At 42.9% G+C, this 12,973-nt stretch overlaps 1 protein-coding gene across 1 annotated transcript in view; it reads left to right on the top strand.

Annotated features, from left to right (window-relative positions):
• Window positions 1-12,497, top strand: part of LOC105619186 (protein groucho-1-like) — a 66,684-nt gene extending 54,187 nt beyond the window's left edge. Inside the window, exons 7-12 of the mRNA XM_012200713.1 lie at window positions 8,873-8,992; window positions 9,072-9,351; window positions 10,690-10,948; window positions 11,069-11,347; window positions 11,659-12,262; window positions 12,390-12,497. Coding sequence (XP_012056103.1) covers window positions 8,873-8,992; window positions 9,072-9,351; window positions 10,690-10,948; window positions 11,069-11,347; window positions 11,659-12,262; window positions 12,390-12,497 — 1,650 coding nt within the window. The remainder of the gene's footprint in view (window positions 1-8,872; window positions 8,993-9,071; window positions 9,352-10,689; window positions 10,949-11,068; window positions 11,348-11,658; window positions 12,263-12,389) is intronic.
• The last annotated feature ends 476 nt before the right edge of the window (window positions 12,498-12,973 follow it).

The following is a 12,973-nucleotide window of genomic DNA, read 5'->3' as shown; positions in this document are numbered from 1 at the left end:
GTGTGTGTGTGTGTGTGTGTGTGTGTGTGTGTGTGTGTGTGTGTGTGTGTGTGTGTGTGTGTGTGTGTGTGTGTGTGTGTGTGTGTGTGTGTGTGTGTGTGTGTGTGTGTGTGTATACATATACATACATATACATATATATATATATATATATACACAATAGAAAGGTTGCGTCTCGCGCGCGCAACGATCGCAATCAGAGCACGACGGATCGGCGGTTTTATAGTCATTGCGCGCCCGCAGTGATCGATGACGATTCTGCGAAACGGAATAAAACGTTTCTCCAATATTTATTACGCCCAGCACGATACGTAGATGTGCGGTTGGGAGCAATTTTAGCAACAGTGCCTCAACGGCGAATTGCTCCGTCGCGGTTCTTTACGATCGATTCTCTCGCTACTCGCGGCTTTCGTTCCGCTTCGCGCACGCCGATATTTACGCGCGCCGTTTGTGTCCGCGTTACGGGCTCAACATAAGCTCGCGCAAATTTGCCTAGTCACAATCTTCCGGCAAGAAATTAACGCGAGTTTTTCACATCGCACTTTCTTTTTATCTGCGCGCTTTGCGGACGATTTTTTTATTCTCGAAATTAGGTATTTTCAATAATTCACTGCCGAGTCTATGGAGGCTATGGCCCCTCCTTGGAATCTCATTTTTTAGAAATATTTATGTAAACCGTTATATATTTCTTAATATTTCTGAAATGCTTAATCATAATTTAATTCTAAAAGTATTTTTTAATTTAAGATATTAATTTCTTTTAGGTATAAAAATTATTCATTATAGATTTCATTATATTATTCTTTTTAGTGTTAATTAATAATTTTAAATTAAAACGTTTTATGAATTATACATTTTAATAATACTTTTTCAATGTAATATCAATAATAATTTAAATATTCTATCTATTCATATTTTATTTTGAAAAAATTTCACTTGCGGGGCACCAATGACTCTTCCTTGATAAATTTCTGAATTTGCTAATGGATCTGTTAAGTGTTCTCACCCTTTCCCCTTTAAAATTGTAAAATTTATTATATAAATAAATTCTTCGCGTGCCAAATTTTTTTTATTTTTTATCAATTTCTTATTTTATGTATCGTTAAAGATGGCGCCAAATGCGGCTGAAACGTTCGAGATTGTAAAAGCAAGTTAAATATGATTTACATTTAAATTAAATCACTTTGAAAATTTTTTTGCGCACTAAGTACTACCGTGCCGTACTCTCATTTGCCCAATTTTTTAAAAATTCCTGTTAAATATTTATTTAATGTGTTTCATATTCTTACTTCCAATACATTCAAGATTATCATCCTCGACACAAAAAGACGTGCTTTTACGACTCGTGGCGCGTTTAATGACCGACTAAGCTTTTTAATAATTTGCCGACTGGTAATTAGAGTCCGTAATTTAATGAGATGGCCGTAAAATGCCGCACGTAGTGTAGACAAGCGACGTAAAGATCGACCGTCCCGTAATTACGTCGCCGTGTATATTTCACAATATAATCGGCCGACTGCTGCGTAGCATGCAACGCGTTTTCTACCGCGCCGTGAAAAGCTTTTTTTACGACGGTAAGAACGAAAAGAGGAGAGAGAAAAAGAAAAAAGGGCAGAAGGGAGGAAAGGGAAGGAAAAAGCAGAAGCGGAAGAGAAGAGCGGCCGCGAAAGCGTGGATTTGTTATTAAAACGTCCCACTGGAAATAACGGGCGCTATGCAACGCGCGACGGATGCAGTTTGCAAACGAGGACGCGAGATACGTAGCGAAGGATCATTATTTTATTCCAACATAACGTCCGTTACATAACGTGTCCGATACGCGAACTCGCAGGAAAAATCTGTGAAATTCGCGAGCCGTCTGTATATACGCTCTCAACCGGCTCTCTCGCACCGTACGTTTCTTGTTAGAAATTCAAGCAAATAAATAGAACGAGAGAAAATACCACGCAGCGTATAATTCGGGCTCTGTATATTTCGAAGGGAAAATCTAATATCGCTTCGTGCGCGTCTACCATTCCGATCGAGTATTCCCGCATTCTGGTCGAACTTTCTGATCTAACGGCGTACATGTGGCTGGCTTTTTGGCGAATGTTCAAGAGGACGGTGCGCCGCAGGAGAACGTTTAACCCGCTAACGTAGGAAGCCAATGAGGTTGCGCGTTCTCGTCTTTCCGGTGGAAGATACTGCCGCTATAAATCAGACGGTCGATCGACGACGGGCGGCCAACCGGTCCCTGCCAAGCCGTCTCCTCTCCTTTCTACTCTTCCGTCTCGCCTCCTGCCGGCTGCAACGTGGCTCGACGACGGCCATTAACTCTCTTTTTTGCGATGTGTAATGACCTTAAAGCGCCCATGGTTTACGAAGCCATTCGTTAAGGGGTCCCTCCGCGCCGCGCGTCGGTAATCGCGCGAGAATGCACCTCCGCGGGCATTGTTGCGTACGATCTTTTTTTTTCTCCTCCCCTTCCTCTTCCTTCTCTCGTCTCGTCTCTTTTCACCACCGGCTTACCTCGGCAGGCATCTGCTCGTCGTCGCGCCTCCCTTTTCCTCCTCGGCTTTTTCTCATCTTTCTTATTCCGACGTGCGGAAGGCGAGAGCACGAAAGGAAGACGATGACGGCTCGATGAGAGTGGGTAGAAGGGCGAGATAATAGGAGAGAAGCTTTGGTATACTGTCGAGCGTGCACGAGCGAAATAAAGCGACGATCGGGATGCACCACGGGCTTTTCAATTACCCGTAGCTCCACCTCTCGCCGCACACTTCTTGCTTCGCCTCTTTTGCTCGTTCTACTCAGTCTGTTTTGCTTCCTTCTACTTCTCTCTGACGGAGCGATAAAAATGTTTCCTCGTTCTCTCCTCCCCCGTGGATAACGCGCAGGCACTTTATGGCAAGCTATTCTGTTTGCCCCTTATTTCTCCGATCTGCTCTCGCCTGTCCAATAGCTTCTATTTCTCTCTCTCTGTCTTTTACCCTCGCATCATCCTTCGTGTCGCCTTTCTTCGCTCTTCAGCCTTGGCGATACTCTCTGAGCAAGCTACTACCTCGTAAAAGACCACTCACGTTTCAGCTATCACTGCGAAACTTGGTGACTTAGTCGACAATGCCTCCGTATGAACGAACGTATGGGTATTTTTCCTTTTAAAAAATCGCAATAAGACCGACATCAGGTTGGGATAACTGGTTGGTTGAGTAGGTATTCACATGATGGCGCGACCTTGGTATTTCTCGTTAGATCTACGTTCGTAATTAAAAACGTAATTATAAGCACGAGGTGTAGGATGTGCGACGCTTGGTTCTTACCCTTAACCCTTAGTACCCACGATTGGGTCATTCGCGTTCTGCATTGCACATTTCTTTCCTTCAAAAAACTGGGGAGGGGGGGAACTGTCAATAATTAATCATAATAAATATAAACTATTTAAAAAAAAAAACTCTATAAATACTTTCTCAAGATGTTAAAATATATACGTAAGAATCACTTAGTAATTTATATATATTTATAAATATATTTGTTAAAGTGAAAATTAACTTGGGACATGAAAGACCTATTGTGTATGGTAAAAGGACCGGAAAATCATCGTGTGTACTAAGGGTTGTTCCACGAGAGATTGGTCGTCGAGCACGTGTGACGTTTTTCAAAACTCTGCTGGTTTTCTGAAGTTACGTTTTGTTTAAAAAAAAAAAAAACTGAGAAATTTGCCTTCACAGTTTTTGTCGCGTAAGCTGGGTTAGGACGAAAAACTATCCTCGCCGCGAGTTCGTCGGCGCGATAACGATAACTGTTGCACTATCGATCACACGGCGGGTGCGCCTATGTACATGCAGAAGAAAGAACGGCGGCGAGATGATGGTGTATACGCGGGGGTGATGGGACGCGGTCCACACGCGCGTTGCTGCATAAAATTGCAGAGCCCAGCAGCAGCAGCAGCAGCAGCAGCGCGGCGCCGCCGAGCCGAGATAGCTGCAAACAGACGCGAGTTAATTTAAAAATGCAAATTCCGCCACTGGGTCTCTCTGCCGCTCTGAGGGCGGCGGACACGGCTGGGGAAAAAAGAGAGCGAGACCGAGAGGAGAAGAAGAATGAAAGGATGAAGAGGAAACGGGAGAGGGGAAAAAGCGCAGCGCGAGAGAACACGGCGAGTAACGCGCTGAGAGAAAGGGAATTTTGCTATTTACGGTTGCGCCATAAATCATAGCGTTGTGAATGTCTGTCTGATTCGCGGCGCTGCGTGTGAGCTTTATTTATACGTCGTCCAATTTGAGCAAGTCCGCGATTGCGAGATAGTACGCTCCTCCGAAAAATTCGACGAGGACAATCCGCGGTAGAAGTGTGGTAAACCGATGCGCGATGCGTTTTGTATGAATAAATAAAAGGGAGCATATCGCGCTATAGGCATTTTTATGATTAAAATTTGCGCAAGTATAATTTAAATAAAATCCCGTATATATCTGGAAAGAGATATCCGATTTGCTCGTGTATGTAGAAGCGTATCGACGATTTTGTTTTCATCGTGGGATGCAGGTATCGATTTCGATAAAATCATGTAAAAAAAGATCGGCCGGACCAAAACACGTGGCTGTATCTGCGTTGCCGCGTCGGTGATAAAAATTCGCGCGCGCACACTAATTGCCGGTATGACGAATGCACCGGTTGACCCAGTGACACGTACGCGCCGGATTTCGCGAACCGATTACCGCTGCCATGCGTCCGGCGCGATCATAAAAAATTCCATGCATTCGCGAGTAAGCTGCGACGCGCCGTATATCCAGCGAGCTAACGGATGTCCGCCCAAAATTACGCTCGCGATCCTACCATGAATCTCTCGGTAGCACGCGGGAGCGATTTCGGCTAATTAAATTAATCGTCCGGTGCGAGCAGAAACGAAAATCACGATCGAGCATCGAATATTCAGGAGCCATTAGTCTCAAACGAGTTTGAAATCGCGGAACAAGTGTCAAGATAGTTTAAATGCTGCGGATGTTTATCTATTCGGAAATCGAGTTTGAAGACCTGAGAATCGTACTGGAGAATCACATTCGTTCAGAGATCTATGTGGTGTCATCACAATGGATGTTTCGAGTGGAAAGGTAAATACCATGAAACTGATAAGTCTAGTTGGAAACAGCTTGTACGATCGTTCGTACGACGTCAGTCTCAAAGTTGAAATACAGAGAGCATTGTCTTTACATTTCTATCGTGCTTCGATGGTCGGAGTTTTGCCGACACGAGACGCATTAGTCGAACGTCTCTGCGTCGCGGCGCAAAGCCTCGTAATGTCCGTCAACCACGAGCATCCTCCGCAGTCGACGATATCGAATCGTACGGATCCACACGGAATCCCAATTTCCCGAACATCTCTCGTTCCGGCGCGTTCCTTCGAGACCGGTGGTGGCAACGACGATGACACTGAGAGCCACTGGGTGCAATCTTGTACCAGCTGGGGTTTGCGGGGTCTTGGGAGATGCGACTTCGGCTCGTAACCTTCTCTCTCAGGGTCTTAGCCACGACGACGACGACGATGACGACGGTGGAGTGAGGAATAGGGAAACAGGCACCACAGGCAGGCAGGCAAGCAGGCGGATGGAGTAACGGAGGTGGATGGTTGGCCGACGTAGGGTGAGAGTGCACGAGTGGCAGTAAGGGATGACGACGTAGAAAAGGGAAGAGGAGAGAAGGAGTTGGAGAGAGGACGAGTGGGTGGTCGGTCGGTGGCTTGGGATATATCCGTAAGGTTAGGGTGGTTGAGTCGAGACGAGGCGCCGTGGCGAAGGAGTCGCTCACTCACTTACCACCCTCATGGCTGCGACCGCCAACTCCAATACCATGCACACGGCCAAAGCCATTCCCCCGTCCTCTCCTGCCGCTCTCCTCTCGTTCTCTCTCTCTCTCTCTCTCGTCCTCTCACCCTTGAAAGAGCCACCCCTGACTATACTTCGATGCCTGCTGCTGCTTGCCAAGTTGCTTGCCTGCCTGCCTGCTTGCTTACGGACCAAGTCGTCCCTAACACTACAAAGTCTATATATCTACGGTATACCCACAGCTCCTCCTACATTCCGCCGCCTCCTCCTCCTATCTCTTCGTCTTCCCCTGAGGTACCAACCCCCATATTGATCGTGGCACGAATCCTCTTTGTGGGAGAAGGTGGTATGGATAGCCGACGGGATAGGTGTAAGTAAACTTACGTGAATGGAAGGCGGGCCGCGTGTATATCGTTTCTTCGCGAAGGTATCTATATACACACGCGTATACATGTATTATGTATACGTATGCTCTGTACATATACCAACGTAATACGAACAGGCAACGAGAAGGAAGTAAGAGAGAACAGAAATGGAAAGCTTTCGCGAAACGACATTGCAAGCTATCGGCGTCTCGTGACAGGGTGGGGGAGAAAGGATGCGCTTACCCCCGAAAGACGAGACTTCCGGGTACATACTTACTAGCGGTATCGACTGCGGACACGAGATAGTGTGTGTTTCCGCATGATTTTCCAGGGAACTAAATCCAGTCGCGATTTTCTCGAAAGAAATCGTTTTATCGTAGTTCTTATACTCTATCTTTCAGGAATATATTTTTTCTATCTTAATATTATTTGTATATCAATAATTATTAAATATATTTTGTAATAATTTTGTAATGGCAAATTCCACTATTTCTCAATATATCTTGTTTCACTTCTCATGATTTTATTGTAATTTGTCCTTATTTATAACAATGTGTATTACATCTATTTATAAGTTCTTTTTAATATCTATAAATTCTCTTGTTATATCCTTTTTTATAATTTTTGTAATTTTTAACTCGCTGTTTGTGAATTATATGTATACTATAACATTATTATTATATATTTCATAATGCCATATAAATATTTTATTTTGTAATACCATAAATAATTTTTTGTTTAAATAAAAATTATTGTGTATTCGTGATAATTTTAGACATGTGAAATGATGCAATGATCAAAACCTTGTCAAAAATATGCTCTACAAATGTTGCTTTTACCAGATAACGTTTGTCTAAATCATAAAATTTTTAAGTCATTATGGCTTATATTTCTCGCGAACGCATGTCAAACGTTGTTTTCTCGCCAGATTTTCCTTTTTCAACGACACGACAGTCATCTCATCCGCTTCAGTGGACTCTAGTCGGATAAGCAGTGACCGACCGTTTCCGGATAACGAGAGGACGTCTTTTCGGAGGAAAAAGATCCCTCTTTCTCTCTACAGGATTCTTTCGCGAAGAAAACTTGAAAGAGCGGCACGTAATACGGCTCCCGGGGGATCCTTTTCTTACTGGGAATCTTTCATGACGTGAGCAGAGCGCGTGTTTGCGAGACTTCCCGTCTGCTCATCCTCTTTCGTCTCTTTTGTCTTTGCTTTTCTTCCCGTCGCTATATCGTCGTTGTGAACGAGAGAACATGCTCCCGCTCGATTTTTTCGCGTCGCAGGATTTCATACACGTTCTCGCCGACTCTCTTCTTTTCTTCAACGATTTCTTGACAGTATCTGACAGATCTGACAAGACACTAAACGCGATATCGCTTATCCTCCGCGCGGCATGTAATTTCGCACGTTAATCGCCTAGAGAAACTCGTGTATTCGTATATATTTCAAGATATCATTTTTCTTTTTATTTATTATATTTATTTCTTTTCACTCGGAGTATTTCGGTCGACAGGCGGGAGATGATACCGAGGCGTCGAAGTAATGGACCGAGAGAGCGAGAGAACCGGCAGTGGTAGATGAGGGACGAAGGGTAATTGAGAGAAGAGGAGATTTACTTCGACACTAGCAGCGGTGACTACGAGGGGATGCGACAGGGGTGGTTTACGGGTTTGCAAAGATGGGGAGCGCAGTTATCAGGGACAGGGAAAGGGCTTCCACGCTTATATATATGTATGCATGTATATATATATATATATATATATATCAAGGTATGGACGGTGTTGCAATGCTCTGTCCGACGTATCGACAACGAAACTACCGCTCGTAAAGCTTCCGATCGATGATACCCTCGACTTGGTGTTTCTGAGTGAGACTTCAGTGAGCTTGCATTTTACAGGAGGGGGAACACCTTTTCACATTTTATGAAAATTGTCAGTGATGATCTTTCTCTTGATTTTACCCGTGTCAAAACATGAAGAAGACAAGGTCGGAATAGCGATAAGCAATCTTTGTGTTGTTTATCGATGATTATATACAATTCTTATCTCACGTTTACGTTTCTTATATTGAAACTTAAAAAATGAAATCTTTTCGTCTTTTCGCTGATTAGATTCTCGAGAAAAGAGTTTGTTTCAATTCATATAAGCGTTTATTGAAGAGATGCGATGAAATAAAAAGAGGTCCATAAAACGTCTAAGATATTCGAGTACTTTTGCATTCGGAATTGCTTGCCGATATTTTTCTCGGCATTCATGCATAATACGATAGAAAAAAGCAGGATTCTACGATCCGTCCTATTATTCTTCGTTCGCTTCGAAGCGAAATGGAGGTCGTACGGGTGAAGAGGGATAAGTAATTCCGTCGATGCTTCTTCCACCCGTCCGACGGGCAGGTCGTTTTATTTAATCGCGAAAGAGGAAGGAAGGAATTTAGTCGTTCTACCCTCCATCCGTCGACCATCCCTACGATCGCAAGAAGTCCTTCGTCCCCGATACTTTTCCGTGAAAATCTATCGGAGGTAAAATCCGGCACGGTCCGTAAAAATCTCGAACGAATAAATCCTGTAAATCTCCGTAATCGGATTAACCGCACTAGAGAGTGGATCATATCTTTTGCGTTGATAAGGGATTCTATAAAAATCGTAACATCCTCGTTCGAACGGCTTCGTTAAACATTTTGTCATTGAATGTCGATTATCTTTGTTACAGAGGAACTCGATATCTCCAGCGGAACGGGAAAAGTATAGACCGCGTAGCACACCCGATCCGCAGCACGAACATCTGCTGGGTAAGAAACTGAAGAAGGAACAGGACAAAGACATAGGCCATGTAAGTATCCAAGATTAATGCTCCATGCTCCTCGAGTCACGATCCGCCTTAATAAAGCCGTGCGTGTTCTCCCCGACAGCAAAGCGATGGTGAAAAGAGCGACCAAGACCTGGTGGTCGACGACGCGAGCGAAGGTCCGACCAGCCCGGCGGCGAATGGCACGGCGTCACCGCGAGAAAACGGTCTCGACAAGTTGGGCCCGTCGGTGGCTATGAGTGGCCAGGTCAAGAAAGAAGTACCACCGCCATCACCTAGAAGTGGTACTAGCAGCAATGCGAGCACGCCTTCGGCCAAAAAGATGGAAGAACGTGAGAAACCAACGACACCGATCTCGAAACCGGTCACACCGACGTCGGCAGGTACGGTGTTATTCAAGATATGTCAAAGTAAGAATGGAAAGAAACAACGTTCAGGAAATAAGCGAGTGTAACTGGAATCCTTTCTATATGAAGAATCTGATCAATAGGTCTATTTACGTTGCTTGCACTTTTTACACTTGGAACTATTCTTTGCTTTCTCTCTTTTTAACGTCTGAATATATATATTTATTTCGTTTTAAGCGCAAAAAGTTTTGGGAAAGCAAATCTATTAAATTTAAACTGATATATTCATAATTAGTTCTTATTCTTACAGAAATATAATACTGATCAATTTAATATTTGTCAATTTAATACTGAAAGATAGTAATTAATTAGTTATTTTGGTATTAAAAGTACCTGTTCAGTACCTTTAATACTTCAAATAATTAATTACTGTCTTTCAGTATTAAATTAGCCAATATCAGATTTCTGTAAGAACATGTAAGATCATATTAAGATTATATATAAGGTTTTAAGATGTCATAAAGCAATCATAGAGTCATATTAGCATCTTAATATATTATTGAAGACAATCTTAAAATAAAAATGAACTATGAATACCAGTCCTATATCGCTGGAGCTCGACATGACGTATATCTGTGTATCTAAATTTGATGTACATTATACATCATACAAATTTGATATTCATCATATTTTATCAAGATCAATAGATTTATAGAAAATGATAATATTGGCTAGATTCTTACTATATCAAGATATTTACTACCTAGAATTTTTGAAATTTTTTTATCTATCTTCGAAAATCTGGGATTTTCCTGGAATTTTATCGATATTCAGAAATTTTTGGAATTTTATTTTTAAACTCTGTCTCTTTCTGAAAACATTGTTTCTTTTAATCTTTTTTTCTTGATTTGCAAACTGCTGACAATCGGATACATACATTAAATATAGCAGATATTTACGTACATTCGTGTACATTTACGTACAATCTTGTGTGCTCGCGAGTTTTTATTAAAAAAAAGTCAAGGTGACAATGGAAGATAATACTCAACAGAATACAATAGCTCACTGTTACTATGTTGCAGTAACTCTTTTCTATATTATCCTACATGTTTCGCGGCTTTAATTGTAGACAATAATAGATATAATCTCGTGTTCTCAGAATCCCTATCTTTTACTAATTTTTGATGTGTAATTTGTTTGTGTTGCTTCCAGTTCAATTAATTTCAAAGTTGTATTAAACATTTTTTTTTTAATTTTTTAATTTTACAGCGAACAAAAATATCAGGAAAATTCAGGAATTCTTAGGGACTTTTTTACAAGATTTCAGTACACCTCAAGACATAAGGACTCTATATTTAACTGGTGATATCGTAGGTAGCAGTTCTGGCTCCGGTGGCCTAAAACCATCGAGTTCCAGTAAACCGTTAGTTTCGGCTTCGGTGGTCGGCCCTTATCCGCCGCACTATCCACCGCCACATCATCCACCCGCAGGACCTCACGTGGACATGCTGGGCTATCCTCCAGCGGCACTCAACGGTGGTTACCCTACGAGACCTCCCCTTCAACAGCTTTATGATCCTCATGGCAGCATGAGAGCACCACTCGGACCGATCATTCCTCCCGGTGGTAAACCGTGAGTGTTCTTTCCTTTTCTAATTCGCTGTCGTCTGCTCAAGGCGTCAGTTTATCAGTACATCGTTACGTTTATCGTTATATCGCTGTATACTTTTATGAGATGAGATTTTTCTCGTAGCAGTGCCTACAGTTTCCACGTATCTAGCGAAGGTCAGATGCAACCGGTACCGTTCCCGCAAGATGCGCTCATTGGGCCGGGTATTCCGCGGCATGCGCGTCAAATAAATACGCTAACTCACGGTGAGGTAGTCTGTGCTGTGACGATCTCGAATCCGACGAAGTACGTCTACACTGGCGGCAAAGGTTGCGTTAAGGTGTGGGACATCAGCCAGGGTGGTAGTGCTAGTGCGAAACCCGTCTCCCAGCTTGATTGCCTGCAACGGGACAACTATATCAGGTCAGTGATAGTAACACGTGTCTTCATTCGCAATTCGTGACACATTAACTCTCGAACGCTACATGCGGTCGCTGTAATTAATTTCTGACTCTGAATTCTGGATGACATTTAGTCGTGTCCGCCGGCTGTATATCACGCCGAAGCGCGGCATCGATTTATCACATGCATTTTCCGTATGCATTTACCACCCTTCCTAATTCCCTCCTCGCGTATCGTAGAACATGAGCGACCATAGTAATTATTTAAAAGCATGCATAAGTGGCGGTATTTAACGGAATTAATGTAAAGCGACGCTCGATTGTTGTTATTAGATCGGTCAAGCTGTTACCCGACGGCAGAACTCTCATTGTGGGAGGCGAGGCGAGCAATCTCAGCATCTGGGACTTGGCTAGTCCGACACCGAGAATCAAAGCAGAACTGACCTCCTCGGCACCGGCGTGTTATGCTCTAGCCATCTCGCCGGATTCGAAGGTCTGCTTCAGCTGTTGTAGCGATGGCAATATTGCCGTCTGGGATTTGCAGAATCAAACGTTGGTTAGACAATTCCAAGGTCACACGGATGGCGCCTCTTGCATCGACATCTCCGCCGACGGCTCGAAACTATGGACAGGTGGTCTCGATAACACTGTGCGTTCCTGGGACCTTAGGGAGGGTCGACAATTGCAACAGCACGATTTCACGTCACAGATATTCTCTTTGGGATATTGCCCGACCGGGGAATGGTTAGCCGTTGGTATGGAGAATTCGAATGTCGAAGTACTTCATGCCACGAAACCCGACAAATACCAGTTGCATCTGCACGAATCCTGTGTGCTATCGTTACGCTTCGCTTCGTGCGGCAAGTGGTTCGTCTCTACCGGCAAGGATAATTTACTTAATGCCTGGCGCACGCCATATGGTGCCTCGATTTTCCAGGTTAGTCGTTATCGCATATACAAATTGCTGATGTTTTTTTCGCATTTCGATTCGTTTATTATCACATTTCTCCGAGTATAATCATTTCTTTCTTTCTTTCTTTCTTTTTTCTTTTTTTTTTTTCTAGTCGAAAGAATCGTCTTCGGTGCTCAGCTGCGACATTTCTACGGACGACAAGTACATCGTGACCGGATCTGGCGACAAGAAAGCCACCGTCTACGAAGTGATGTATTGAGTCACATATTGACTTGACGATACACTTCGATACAACATCGATTAAAGTTTCACGTGACATTAAGTGTGACTTATAACGGAGGAATTGAAAAAAGAAAATTAATTTTTTTTACTGCAAATGTGACTAATAATAGATGTGAATTTAAGGAACTACGAAATGCGAATTATAAAATTTAACAAGAATTGACAAGACTTAGTCGATGTACTACGGTCGCTACATTCGACGGAAACCGAATTAAATTTCACATTTCTATAATCCAAAAAACTAAATTATCGGGGTATAGTAAATAAAATAAATTGTGGGGATATATAAAGATTATGGCACTTAGCTGTATAAAATTGTATAGAGCCTATAATCGTAAGTAGGATGGAGTGAATGGAATGTGAGAGAAAGAGAGAGAAAGAGATAAACACATGTAAGTATCCTGCGTCTGTATTTAACGTGGGAAGCGATAATGAAATCGCTTGTGTAATATG

The sequence above is a fragment of the Atta cephalotes genome (genome assembly GCF_000143395.1).
Source record: "Atta cephalotes unplaced genomic scaffold scaffold00019, whole genome shotgun sequence".
NCBI lineage: Eukaryota > Metazoa > Arthropoda > Insecta > Hymenoptera > Formicidae > Atta > Atta cephalotes.
Note: the sequence above shows the minus strand (reverse complement) of the source record. Positions and strands in the feature narration are given on the sequence as shown.